This window comes from Trichechus manatus, unplaced genomic scaffold (assembly GCF_000243295.1).
Source record: "Trichechus manatus latirostris isolate Lorelei unplaced genomic scaffold, TriManLat1.0 scaffold00108, whole genome shotgun sequence".
NCBI classification, from domain to species: domain Eukaryota; kingdom Metazoa; phylum Chordata; class Mammalia; order Sirenia; family Trichechidae; genus Trichechus; species Trichechus manatus.
This window is the reverse complement of record NW_004444044.1, coordinates 4,007,798-4,022,696: the sequence shown is the minus strand read 5'-3', so window position 1 is coordinate 4,022,696 and position 14,899 is coordinate 4,007,798. Positions and strand designations below refer to the sequence as shown.

The window sequence follows — 14,899 nt, the reverse complement described above, 5'->3', positions numbered from 1 at the left end:
TTGTAGATGACTTTTTGTTTATCCCTAGCCACTCTTAAAATTCTCTCTTTATCTTTGGTTTTGGCAAGTTTGATTATAATATGTCTTGGTGCCTTTCTTTAGGATCTACCTTATGTGGGGTTTGATGAACATCTTGGATAGATATCTTGTCATCTTTCACGCTATCAGGGAAGTTTTCTGCCAACAAATCTTCAACAATTCTCTCTGTATTTTCTGTTATCCCCCCGTTTTGGTACTCCAGTCACTCGTAGGTTATTCGTTTTGATAGAATGCCACATAATTCTTAGAGTTTCTTCATTTTCTAAATTCTTTTATCTGATTTTTCTTCAAATAAGTTGATATCAAGTGTTTTATCTTCAGTCTCACTAATTCTGATCTCTATTGCCTCAATTCTGCTCCTATGACTTTCTATTGAGTTGTCTAATTCTGAAATTTTATTGTTTATCTTCTGGATTTCTGATTGCTGTCTCTCTATGGATTCTTGCAGCCTCTTAAATTTGTCATTATGCTCTTGAATAACTTTCTTAAGATCCTCTGTTGCTTTGTCTGTATGTTCCTTTGCTTGATCTGCGTTTTGCCTGATCTTCTTCTTGATATGTTGATGAGTTCTGTATATTAATCTTTTGTATTCTGCCTCTGGTAATTCCAAGAAATTCTCTTCTTCCAGAAAATTTCTTGATTCTTTATTTTGGGAGTTTGTTGAAGCCATCATGGTCTGCTTCTTTATGTGATTTGATATCGACTGTTGTCTCTTAGCCATCAGTAAGTTATATGTATTTATTTTATGTTTGCTTTCTATGTCTTAGCTTCTTGTTTTGTTTTATTTTGATATGCCCAAATAGGCTGGGTGTGTGAGCTAGTCTGATTATTGGTGCCATTGAAGCTCTAATGTCCTGTCACCAGGTGTTAGCTCTGTTACTAGGTATGTGAGCCCAGGAGTCTGTTTACTTTTCTTATATGAATTCAGCTCAGGTGTCCAGGTAGTCGGTCACCAAGTGTGTGGTGCAGGCTCTCACCTACAGTCGTAGACAGGCAGGGGTGATTGATGTAGGCACAGCTATCTGGCTGCAGTTGAGGGTCACGTGCTGAGCAAGGCAGGGGCTGACGGCTGCCCCTGAGTGTCTGGGAGGGAAGCGTGTCCCTGTTCCCTAGAGCACATAGGTGGGTGGGTTTTGCAGCCAGACTATGAGTGCCCAGTGCTGTTGGCTGTAAGGACTGGGGGGCACCACTTATTCTTGGACCCCTGTCGCAGGTGGCTAGGTGCTATGGGTACAGTCACCAGTCCTCAGGCCCCTTATGTCAGTAGGTGAGGACCCTGCTTAATGGGCAGAGCAGTGTTAAATGTCACAAACCTGCCACTTAACTGTATAGCTGATACAGTTGAAGTTAGACTTCAGGTATATATCCTGTTGTACTGTGGTAATGAGGGCCTGTGCTGTTGAAATGGGCCCACACAGGTATATGCAACGGTGAAAGGCATTCAAAGTCCGTGGACCTCTTATGCCTGTTCCTAGGCAAAGGAGCTGTGCCTACCCTGAGTTCCTGGCTTAGGCGAGCCAGCAGATTATTTTTTCCCTGTTTGTTAATTTGTTCCCTCACCAAGGCCAGGTGAATGGCTCAGGGTGACAGGTCCTACTTCGGCCCTGGGGACTTGGCAGTTGCTGAAGCCAGCCTGGGACCTGGTGCAGAGCCGGGAGGGTGCAGATGAATGGGAGAGGTTTTTCCCAAAAGGAGTGTTTTTTGATCTGCATGGTAGGTGAGATCCAAGTACTTATCTATTGCTGATTGAGCACTGTGTTTCACCAGTTCTGTATGCCCGAGTAAACTCTCTGCCTCTGGGTCTCTCTCGATGTGGAAAACACCTCCTGAGCACCACTTCTTGTGTCACTGCACGAGTGAGCCAAACCGGCCTGAAGGGCGCCGGCTTCCACCAGGTCAGGTCTGGCAACTCCTCGCTACTTCCAAACCATCCTTTGCCTCCCCCCTGCCATTCAGTCCAAGTCCTCAACTTTGACTTTGATGTTCAGGGCTCCTAGATTGTCATATAAAATCGATTCACTTGTTTTTTCAGGTCTTTGTTGTAAGAGGGACCACAGGAAGTGTCCAACTACTCTGCCAGCTTGGCCCTACCTCCTGAATTTCTTAAATACCTATAATTTATTTCTTGTTTATCAGCTGGTTCTTCTCTATTCCCTAGTACTTAGCACATAGTAGGTGCCCTATACATGTTAAATGAGTAAATCTGCTATGGACACATGAATAAAGCCTGCGTTAGAATGACCTGTTTATTGGGGCATAAATGTAGCTCAATTTTATAGAACTTGGGGATTTTTGTGGTTGAAATAAAACAGGAGGGTGGAAATACACCACTGCAAGAATATAGAATGCTTTAACTATTTAAACAAGCAAATATCTATTTAGAGTCTGGTATTTGCTCATTTTTTTTTTTTTAAATAATTTATTGCATTTATTTTTGTTGTTGAAAATATACACAGCAAGACACACTAGTTCAGCAGTTTCTACATGTACAATTCGGTGACAGTGATTACATTCTTCAAGTTATGCAGCCATTCTCACCCTCCTTTTTTGAGTTGCTCTTCCTCCATTAACGTAAACTCACTGCTCCTTAAGATTCCTATCTAATCTTTCGAGTTGCTCTTGTCAGTTTGATCCCATATATATAGATCTTAAAAAAGCATAATGCTCAAGGCAGACATTCTTTACTAGTTAAGCTAAGCTATTGTTTGGTTTTAAGAAATCATCATGGGATATTTTTTGTTTAAGATTTAAAGATTATCTCAGGGCAATAGTTTCAGGGGTTCAGTCAGCCTTCATGGCTCCAGGAAGTCTGGAGTTCATGAAAATTTGAAATTCTGTTCTTCATTTTCCCCCTTTTTATCAAGATTCTTCTACAGAACCTTTGATCAACATGTTAGTAATGATAGCTGGGCAACATCCAGTTCATCTGGTCTCTTGGCAAAGGAGGCAGGTTGTTCATGGAAACAATTAGCCACACATTCCATTTCCTGTTCTTATTCCTGATTCTCCTTCTTCCTCTGTTGCTCCAGGTGAATAGAGACCAATTGTTGTGGCTTGGATGACCACTTACAAGCTTTTAAGACCCCATGCATGATGCAGCAAACTAGGACGTATAACAGAGCCACTGAACACATTGTTAGGCCAATTAACTGGGATGTCCCATGAAACCATGACCCTGAATTTCCGAACCAAGAAACCAAATCCCATGAGGTTTTTGGTTGTACATAAGCAATCTGGGCATATATCTATCTATCTCACAACTTTTGCCAGTTCAACTTTTTACAGGTGTACAATTTATTGTGCTACCTTACCCTTAATCAATGTGATTTTTCCATCAGCTAGGTACTGTTTTGAGCTGGTACTATAGTGTTGTGCAAAGCAGGCAAAGTTTTCCTCATGGAGCCTTTGTGAAACTCATTATTTAGTTGCATTTTATAGTTGAGGAAATTGAGATAAGAGAAGGATAAATTTCCCAAGGTCATCTACTGAGTTGTTTGTGGCTTTCCATTTGTAGATCATTGCCTACTGCCACTGAGCCATGAAACAGGTTTTGTGTAATAAGGTAGTTATTTTTGTCCCTTTGCTGGTTAACTTTAACAAATGAAAAGGAGATTATGCATTGTAATACTCCTGGTGGTTGTTGTTTCTAACAAAATAACAATAACTCAGCTTCCCAGTTACACTCATTTCATAGTTACTTATCATCCTTGGTTAATATCTACAAATGGTACTGAGCCTGCCATACATACAACTCTAAATTGTAGAAATCTCAGAATCAGGCACAGACATAATAGATTTTGGTTATAGGAGAGGCCAGGAGAGGCGGGAGGGAGGACTGGAGCATGTGAAAGAAACATGACAATTCATCAAACCCTTTCTTGCTAACAGCAACTAGTGAAATGGGGGGAAATGATGTTTTTCTTGTAAAATTGTGAAACTATTTGGGAAACATTAGGGAACAAAACTTGTGCCCTTAAAAACTGATTTAGTTGCAGAAGTTGACAAATTTTAAGAAGCACCCAGTTTCTTATTTTGTGCAGAATAGGAATTATGTAGTAAGAGGCAACAACCAACTATAAAAGAAATAAATTACATCGACTCTTGCCCTCAAGTCTGTTAGAAACTGAGGTGACACATATGCAAGAAATCTGTTTCATAAAAGTATTTAAATAATAATTAAAATGATAAAATTGGAAATAACCCAAATGCCCACCCTCAGGAAAATGGATCAGCAAATTGTTTATTCACACAATGGAATATCACGTTATAATACAGCAGCCAAAAAGTGATGACTCTTAGAAAACATGATGCTGAGTGAAATTAGGCATATAAGCCCTTTCTATTAAGTGAAAAAACAACAGAAACTAAATATAGTATTTAGGCATCCATATATTGGTAATAAAATCTTAAAAATAATGATTTACACAGAATTCTGAAGTGGTTGTCTTAGAAGGGAAGGCAGGAGTTCAGAAGGGGGAAGGAACACATAAAGAATTTTAAATTGTTTGTCTAGTTCTCCATTTGTGCAGTGGTTTCATGGATTTTGATTATATTCTTAAAAAATTAATCAAGTACAATGAAGCTTGCTATTTAAGGAAATTCTATAATGTCATTTTAGAAAATGAGTACCCGCCTCATTTATCTTTTCCTACTCTGAATGGATCAAGTGTTCTTAATATGTACAAATGAGTAAGTAAATGTGAAGGGGAACTCCGTGAAAAGTTTTTTGTTTTTTTTTTTTTTTCTTTTTTCAGCTCTCTCTGCAGAGTGCTAATAGAGTGAACCAAATGTCAAGTACCTTTCATGATGGTGAGGAAGAATTTGGTTTACCCTTTGCAAGCACATAGCAGGAAAAATCCATGCTGGGTTCTTAGTTTCTCAGATGCAGTTGAGAGGAGCACTAAACAGAAAATGCTCACTTATTAAAACCTGAGCTAAATATTTAAGTCAAGGCAGCTAAGTGAGAGATGTGGTTTGTGAAGCATTAAAATGTAAAGTATGAGGAATAAAAAAATTTCCTTTTCGTTAGATGTCAAATCTGTTAATACTCGTTTAGGAAATTTCTTGCGGGCAGTTCCTATGTTACTTGTTTTTGTTTTGTTTTATTTTATGTTCTCTGAGTAAAGTTTTATTTTGGGGGAGGACTTGGGATGAAGTGCTGAAGCTTTGGAGTGTAGAAGAAAACAGATTTTGGGTGCATCTAGACAGAAGCAGCTTAGTTAGAATCCCAGATCTGCCACTTTCTACTTGTGTGATCCTGGGTTACTTCACTGAACCTTGGTTTCCTTGCATGTGAAGAGTGCATACGTGGATAACAGTATCTGCTTACAGGGTTCTTGTCAGGGTTTGATATGGTATTTCTAAAGTGCCTGTTGAATAGAAATTCAGTGAATGATAGCTGCCTTAAGTAAGTAGTGGAGCCCTGGTGGCGCAGTGGTTAAGAGCTGCAGTGAGCTACAGCTGCTAACCAAAAGGTTGGCAATTCAAATCCACCAGCTGCTCCTTGGAAACCCTATGGAGCAGTTCTACTCTGTCCAATAGGGTTGCTATGAGTCGGAATCAACGGCGACGGGTTTGGGGTTTTTTTTTTTTGTTTTTTTTTTTTTGGTAACTTAAGTAGTAATTTTTGCATGTTGTTAACAGGGACATTGGACATGCAAATCAATCTTTGTCTTATAATAGTAGCAACTCAGTACAAATTTACTTTAAGAGAAACGTAACTTCTAACTTTTGCATTGTGAGTCTCATTTGCTTTGAAATGACCAAACAGTGAAAAATTTGGGTTGTTTAAGCAGGTAGAACATAATACTGTTCAGATCACATCTTGGATTTGAATTTCACATAGGCTTATTAATTCTGTTTTATGGCTACAGACTGCACCTCAGCAGTTCTCATAACCATCTTACAAGTAGTTGCCATTATTCTCAACTGGAATCAGATGAGAAAATAGTTCAATACAGCTTATAATTAGTGTATATGAGAAAAAAACTGAAGATTTGTATGTCTTACTAATGACTTAATATTATCTTTGTATTCTAAGCTAATACATTTACTTACTAAAGACCAATATGTAAAAAAATACTAAGCAATATTTAGTATTTTTATTAATCTTATACAAATAATGCTTGTTTTCATAGTAAATCCATTGCTTACAATGAGTAACTGCTCTTATTTAAGATTCAAGGGTATTTACCTGCAGAACAGGTATGACTTAGATAGTGGAAGTACAGGTTTTCTTACCCACCCATAATTCTTATTTTTGAAATGACTGCTAACACCTCCTCAGACTGACAGATGTGGAAAACTCCACGGTAACCAGTGAAGGCATGTTTTTTTCTGCCCCTGCCAAAAGCTTTAGTTGTTTTGAGATTCCCTCCCCGTGTCTTCTACCTGGAGCCCTGGTGCCACAGTGGGTAAGAGCTCACCTGCTAACCAAAAGGTCAACAGTTTAACTCCTTGTAAACCCTATGGGGCAGTTCTACTCTGTTTTATAGGGTTGCTATGAGTCAGAATCGACTCTATGACTCTACAGCAACAGATTTCGTTTGGTTTGTCTTCTACCTGGAGAGAAAGGGGCTGTATATGACCTTTGGAAGGAATGTTTCTCTGCTCATTAACCTAGATGTTCTTGTTATGCTGGTATGTTGTAATCAGTCCAGATCTCCTGTTCAGGGTTATTGTTGCTATCAAGCCAGCTCTGACTCATGGCAACCTTATGATTAACAGAAGGAAAACGTTGCCTGGTCCCACGCCATCTTCATGATCAGGTATGTTTGGGTCTGTTGTTTCAGGTATTATTCAGAGTTAGCAAATGCTTATTGGTTGGTGGAAAGATTGTCATGGTTTGTGACAAGGCAATCACAGAGCATTCATATTTATTCATTGTTCTGTATTTTAAGAATGAGTCCGTGACCTGGAGCCTTTATATCACAACCACAGATAGCCAGAGCTGTTAGGAGTTGTGGTTCTAGGAACTCTTCAATGTTAAGTTTAGTTTAAAGGTTTTTAATGACTGCGTACGGAGCCCTAGTGGTGTAGTGATTAAGCACTCAGCTGCTAACTAAAAGGTTGGCAGTTTGAGCCCACCAGCTGCTCCTTGGGAGAAAGATGTGATAAAGATTACAGCCTTGGAAACCCTATGGGGGCAGTTCTACTCTGTCCTCTGGGGTTGCTATGAGTCAGAATCCACTGAATGGCAATGGGTTCGTAATAACTGCTTGGTATGTTTTGAAGTATTGCATGGCTTAATATGAAACTATAAACTATTCAAGTTTTAATGTGTAAGATGTGAAATATGTGTGACCAGAAAGGAGTTGAACTGAATTAAATGTAAAATGCTTGTTCATCACTTGACAATGTAAACTGTGCCTCCTTGAAAATGTGGTCCTATCTTCCTCATTGTGCAAGCCAGTGCCTTGGATTACTAGTTAACATGTGGAAGGCTCTCAGTAAATGAATGATTGAATGAATACATGAATAGCTCTGAGTCCAAATGTAGGCTAATGTTGGGAGAGCTTGAGATAGAAATAAATAAACTTGATGTATTTTATTTTCCTTAGTAACTTGCCACTTTTCCTCCTGGTTATAAATAAGCATATATGTATGCACATTCTTACATTGTACCAGCTAACCCTCTCTCTAACAATATGAAAATGCCTGTTTACCTACAGAACTTGGTTCTTGGCATTTTTGCTTTGAGCTTAATCACAAATTAGGGTAAAGTAATTTTTGAATTGTTAATAATGGTCAAAGGGAATTTTTTTCTTTTAATTTTCAGAATAAGATAAATCAGGGTATCCCTCTGATAAGAAATCTTAGAATGGAATAACTAGTCTTGCAATAAGTATCTTGAAGTTGTATGTTTGCCTTAAAACCAGAGCCCTTAGAAAACACACTCATCTTCAGTTGTCTAACACATTAAAAAAAAAAAAAATCCTTATAACCCTTATCTCATTATTGTGTAGCTCAGAAAGCAAGTATCTTCCCTTTTGCTACCAAGGTATAAATGTCTCATTGGATAATATAGATAATGTGTTGGTTTATTTGTTTAAGAGAATATCATAATACGTCCTCAAGATGTTCCAGGGTGGGAAATATTTTATAATATAACATGGTTTTATTTTCAGATTAGAAACATAATGCATACTTAATACAGAAACTTGATAAATATAGTAAAACTAAAAAAGGGAGAAGTTGCCACTAATCAGGAAGGATTTTATTTTTTTAACTTCAGGTTTTTTCTTTCACTTCTGTCAGGTCTAAAAAGTAAGTTTCTGAACTATAGGGAAGGAAATTATACATACTTGAAAGTAAAATATTTAAATTGAAAATCTGTCTTAGTTTTTCTTAAAATACCACTTCAGCAGAGTAAAGAATTTTAGTAGCTGTCTTAGTTATCTGGTGCTGCTATCACAGAAATACTGCAACTGGATAGCTTTAACAAATAGAAATTTATTCTCTCACACTTTAGGAGGCTAGAAGTCCAGATTCAGGGCACTGGCTCTAGGGGAAGGCGTCCTCTTTCTGTTAGCTCTGGGGGAAGGCCCCTGTTTCTTCAGCTTCTGTTTTCCTGGTTCTTCAGAGATCTCCATGTGGCTTGGCATCAGTCTCCCCCCATCTCTGCTGCTCACTTGCTTATTTAATCTATTTTATATCTTAGAAGAGATTGAGTCAAGATACACCCTAATCTTGCCTCATTAACATAACAAATATAACCGAATCCTCAATATCATAACCTAATCCTGCCTCATTAACATAACAAACACAACTTGTTCACAAATGGGATTATAACCACAGGCAGAGGTTAGGATTTACCGCACATATTTTGGGGAGACACAATTCAATCCATAGCAGTAGCTATGTAGGTAAAAATAATAAAGGTGAATTAAGTGCTGATAAAATAATCTGCCTCTTTTACCATTTTTGCTATTATTCCAATATTAATTTTCTTCCTGTTACTCAGCTCTTCTATCCCAAAGTGAGGGAATTGATGAGGATATGTGCATTGTGTGATGTCTGATCGCAGTTTGACTAGCACAGTCTGGAAGTAGGTTGTGCAGGATGAGAGAGCGCAGCCTAATTGCTCTCCCTGCATCAGCAGCATCTATAAAGCATCCTGGGAATTGCTCGCCCTACGTTCAGAGCAGCTGGTCACATGAGCCTGGATTTTCAGTTCAGTTCATTAGTCAGCCATTTTGGTCAACACCCTGCTTACTGCGCACAACCAATCCTATTAGAACTCAGCATCCCGGCTTATCTGAGCAGATCCTGGAAGTGATTTCTGCAGTTCAGGAATTTTTTAAAGCTAAATTGAAAATTTAGGTTTATTTTCCATTTGCTTTTTTTCTTTTGTATTTTTTTCTGCACAAAGAAGGAGGATTTTTCACATGCAGAAGCCAGTTTTCTGAAGCCAGCTAAGGCAGCATCGGCTGTGCAGGATTTAAAGCCTGTAGCTCAGCTGAATAAGAGGGTAGGGAAGAGAAGATAAAAGGAGAGGAAGCTGGGAGAAGACAAGCATCATTTTATTTTGCTGTGTGGTAGGAACTGTATATGAGAAAAGAGAGTATAGAATTGTTTATTTTGACCAGTTGGTTCTTAAACCAAAAGATTTTTTGTTTGCTTGTTTTTTGTTCAAACCTCCCCCATCTCTTTTCCTAAAAGCTTTGTTTCAGAGCTTTGGGCTTGGGATTTTTTGGTGAGGAGGTTTTATTTATTTCTGTGGGGGGTGTGTGTGTGTTTGTGGTGTGTGTGTTGTGGTGCCAGCTGAGTCATCATGTCTGCTCTGACGCCTCCAACGGATATGCCAACCCCCACCACTGACAAGATCACACAGGCTGCCATGGAGACCATCTACCTTTGCAAATTCCGAGTGTCCATGGATGGAGAATGGCTCTGCCTGCGAGAGCTGGATGACATCTCACTTACACCTGACCCAGAACCTACCCATGAAGGTATGGTCAGATCCCGTCTGCTGGGATCTCACAGCATCCTCATTGTTACAGGGAGGCTAGGAGGGTCAGGGAAACGTAGGAAGAACCTATAAAACTATTAACGTGCCTAAAAACCTTTCATCCCTAACTACCAGCCAGCTCCCCCTCTCTCACTTCCTGGGAAAAAAATTTTTTTTTTCCGTGCCCCCTGACATAGCCTTTCAAAAGATGCTGGTGCTTAATCAGAGCTCTTTGTCTTTAAGCCTCTAAAGAGAACAGTGGAGGTCACTTATCACATCTGATCCTAATCGCTGTTGAAAAAGCTACTAATTTTGCTCATATATTAAAATTTTGTACAAATTGTAGTGAATCTTAACAGTAAGTAAGCATGACTATGATTCTAGGATTATACATGATAAATACAGTAGAAATGCTAAAGAGGTGTCCTGTCATCAAGATTAATATTAAATTGGCTATAACTTCTAGAAAATGTATGGTAAAACATTATTTTTTTAAAAATTAATATGGACTGTTAGGTTAACTGAGAAAGCAGTTTTACATCCAGTTCTTATTTAATGAATATGAAATCCAACAAAAGCGTAATGTCTTGAAAAGGGTTAAACCTGACTGATATGGTAATCCTTATCCTTGGCCGTTGCTTTTTATAAGTTACTTGTGGTGACTATTATGGCCCATTTGACATTTCCACTATTGGTACTTTTGAGGCCTTTGTGGTAGGACTTTTCCCCAGAACCTTCTGAAATTAAGAGGGATTTTAAACTTCTGCCCCTTAATTCTCTTCACTCAATACTATAGGAAGAGTTTATTTGAATCATATCTGCAAATTGTTTTGTTTAATATAATATGGTGGCTTTTTGCTAGTGTTTATTCTCCACCCTTAAAATAATGAAGACAGAAATGTCCAGATATGAGGAGAAATTCTTTATAAACATCTGCCTGATGTTTAGGCATGTCTGTAAGGCAGAGGGCCCTAAGCTGCTGGGTCAGGAAAAGTGGTTTTTTTTGCCCTTGACCTTGTGTTGCAATCTTATCATGACTCAGATTTCACCCTTTGTGTCTGTTAAGGATTTTATTTTCCCAGTCATACTTAACCTTGAGAAAGTTTTAGAGAGGGTTAACATCACAGAACCCAAAGCATTAGTTTGGGGTGTGTCTTGAGGACAGTGTTTAAGTAGTTTTTAAGACCTTTTGAACCTTTTAATAATTGGTTTGTCAGTTGGACAACTTCTTTCACAGTAAGTTTCAGAATGTGCCAAAGGGTCAGAAGATATCAGCTGAAATTCCATACAAAACCAGTATTGTTTACTACACTCCCCAAAGCTTTAAGAATCATCAGGGAAGAAAAATACATTTTTGGAACGCTACCAAGATGTGTTTAGCAAATGCCTCAGTTTGCATATTTTGCTAAAAAAAAATAAAAAAACCCTGTCCATTTTGAAAGTCATACAATGTGAAATATTCTCTTAATCCAGTTTGTTGGTGTCTCAAAAATAATTTTAAATAATTTTTAGTACCTTGGATACTCGTCTGTTTTTTGAGCAAGATTCCTATGGGTAAGCAAAAGTGAGCTCTCTGGCTCACGTAAGCATTTGCAGCAGTGCTGTTTGAATTCTTCAGCAGATTTCTCAGTAATATGGAAAATCTATGAGGGCTGCAACCTGAGGTGTGACACATCCTTTGCTTAAAGAAAACAGACAAATAGGAAATTTCCAGGACTTTGGAATCCACTATAAGAAGATGTGGAGAAAAATAGAGAAATGCTAACAGTGAATTTGGAATTTTGCCTTAAATTGACAAGAGAAGTGATTGTTTCACGTGATTAGAAGTGGAAATTAAAAAAAATAAAGAATAAAAAAATCACAGGCCCAGGAAAGCATGTATAGGGATAGTGATCTAGGAAACCAGATGGAGTTTTACATGGATTTTATTACCTTGCCCTACTGTCTAACTATGAATGTCTAAACAGTCATTTGGACTCAAGAAATGTGCATTTTCAGGTTAATACCAGTGACAATTGTTAGACTTAGTTTAGCTATAAGTACTTAAGTTGTGGTCACCAGGCCAGTGATGATGTGAATCTCAGCTTGTTGACCTAATGGAGAACCTAAACACATAGGAAGATTCACAGAATACTTCTTGGCTGATCCTAGAGGGAAAGACATCTGACCACACAAATCGTGCAGTGAGGCCCTGACTCCCACAGGAGAACGTGGGCAAAAAGCGTAAGATGATGATACAGACTGACAGCGTGTGCTCTCAGCAGTAGAAGCTTTGTGGTTTCCAAGTTTTGTTTTCTGAAAACAAAGTTCCTGCTCTTCACTGAGCAGCACACAGTGGAGACCTAGACCTGGAGTTTCTGCTTAGCTTCACTCTTATATAGAAATAAAAACATTCACTTAATTATCTGAATGCTTATTGATGGTCAGTGAGGTAATCTTTTAAAAAAAAAAATACACTTTTTCTTAAACTAGCATGTGCAAAACTACAACTTTTGTTGTAAGTAGATTTTCCCTAAAGACAAGAGTCTAGGATTCTGAAGCAGAGTGGTCAGCAAAGGCTTCATTGAGTAAGGGAGGCTTGCACTGGACCTTGAGAGATAACTAGGTGATCATGTGGCAGAAATGGGGGAGGGCATTTCAAACAGTGCGCAGGGAACAGCAGACAGCTAGAAGGACCATAGCATCCTGTGGTTGGCACAACGGGGCGCACGCCTGGAAAGATAAGTAGGGCCTCGATTGTGACAGGCTTCCTGTGACATACAGAGAAGGCTGGACTTGATTCTTATGCCTAGGAGTAACATGAACCAAGATTTTTATTGTGGGCTGATCACTCTGGCAGCAGTGTAGAGGATGGATCAGAAGGGTATAAGCCCTTCAGGGACCCTTACCAATACTATTAAAATGGTCCTAGTAAGAGATAATAATCCCAAACTATAAAGCAGTGTGAGTGAAGAGAGAACAAAAGGAACAGTTGTCTGAGAAATAGAATGTACCGGATGCCAGGTGGCTGTGGGGCTAGAGGATGAAGGTGAGGAGGCAGCTAGGATGACTCCCAGCTCTCTGGATTCCAGTCCTGGGTTCCACTCACCAAGAAGGAATACAGAAAGAAGAGTGGGTTTGAGAGGTTGGGTCCCTGATAGTAACAGATTATGATTTAACTACAGGAACAGTATCACTTTATCAAATTAGCCTTCCACATAACCCCACAGAAGCATAAGTCAGGTTTTCTCTTTTCCAGATTATATACCCTGGGCTTAGTCTGTACCCCAACTTCCATTAGGAATTGGAATCCTCACATTTAGTTGAAGGGTTCTGGTGAGTAAGATTTAAATGGACATTCTGATTTGAGAATATGACTCTTTCTTTTTGTCATGTCAGCACTAGAGGACCAGCTTTGTTTATATACAGTTCATTTTTCATTTTCCTGATGCATGGAAATGACCTCTCAGATTCTGAGTCCATTTTGCTTATTTTTAGTTTCTGAGAGCATAGTGAAATTTTAAGGTAAAAGAACTTCTAAACCCTAAAACATCATGAAATATTTAGAGAATATAGGTCAGTTTTTTCTCAAGAATGGAAATGAAACGCCTCAGTTAGACTTTTAAGCATCATTGTAGTAATTTCAGAATGATTCTATTACTGAGGTGATTTATATTTATGATTTTTTAAAAACATTCTGTGTTTATTTGTTATAATTAGCAATTTCTGTGTTGATTAAAAAAATTGGCACTTTAAGAAAATCTTTAAAGAATGAAGTCCTGAGCCTTTCAAGGTTTGTCTCCTATGTCATTAAATCTGAATTAGCTTAAAAGACAGCAGTAGTTGTATTTCAAAAGAGAAAATAGCATTTTGTATATACAGTGAAACCTGTGGGAGCCTGAACTCACCGAGACTGCCTCGTTTTTCTGGGCCTCGCAAGTTTTCCACCTTTGACAGGGTGCAGTCTTACAAATTTTCTATCACTCATTTTAGTAGACAATATTTTAGTTTTTGTTCTCTGACAGCTTTCCACTTTACACAGGTTCTGGCTTTCACAGGTTTTACTGTATTACCTTTACTCAGTAGAGTGTTTTGTAGACAGACTTTTGCGTAGGATTTAGCTCTAAGTCAGATTGCTCACTTTTTCTTAAACTAAATATCCCATTTGTTAGTTCATTTTTCCCTTTTTTCCCACATCTCTACACTCCTTTATCATTTTTGGAATATTTATATGGCTTGAATGACAGGCAAGTTAAAAATTATTTAAAGTAATTCTTTTTTCTTACGTGTTTATTAAAATGGGCCTCAGTTGAATTTTTTTTTAATTTTTTTATTTTTTCCCATAGAAAAATTTATAATACATTGTTATGTGACTCTGATTGCTCTTCCCGTACTGTGACAGCACACTCCTCCTTTCCACCCCTGATTCCACATGTCCATTCAACCACCTTCTAACCCTCTCTGCCTTCCCGTCTTACATCCAGACAGAAGCTGCCCATTTAGTCTCTTCTATCTACTTGAGCTAAGAGGCACACTCCTCACGAGTATCACTTTATGTCCTACAGTCCAGTCCAATCCCTGTCTGGAGTTGGCCTTGGAAATTGTTTTAATTCTGGGCCAATAGAGAATCCAGGGGCCATGCTTTCCGGGGTTCATCCAGTCTCAGTTAGACCATTAAGTCTGTTCTTCTTACTAGAATTTGAGTTCTGCACCCCACCTTTTTCCTGCTCCATCAGGGACTCTTTGTTGTGTTCCCTGTCAGGGGGGTCATTGGTGGTAGCCAGGCACCATCTAGTTCTTCTGGTCTCAGGCTGATGATGTCTCTGGTTTATGTCGTCCTTTCTGTCCCTTGGGCTAATACTTTCCTTGTGTCTTTGGTGTTCTTCATTCTCCTTTATTCCAGGTGGTTGGGACCAATTGATGCATCTTAGA

At 38.6% G+C, this 14,899-nt stretch overlaps 1 protein-coding gene across 4 annotated transcripts in view; it reads left to right on the top strand.

Annotated features, from left to right (window-relative positions):
* Nucleotides 1-14,899, top strand: part of RUFY3 (RUN and FYVE domain containing 3) — a 107,625-nt gene that overhangs the window by 11,550 nt on the left and 81,176 nt on the right. For 2 of the 4 annotated variants that reach the window (XM_004383326.2, XM_023737789.1), the window contains exons 2-3: nucleotides 6,766-6,806; nucleotides 9,863-9,989. The exons of 1 other annotated variant lie outside the window; for it this stretch is intronic. In XM_004383326.2, the coding sequence (XP_004383383.2) occupies nucleotides 6,766-6,806; nucleotides 9,863-9,989 (168 nt within the window). Of the gene's footprint in view, nucleotides 1-6,765; nucleotides 6,807-8,834; nucleotides 9,990-14,899 lie in introns of those variants that run through there. One more of the 4 variants, XM_004383329.3, reaches the window with a different exon arrangement.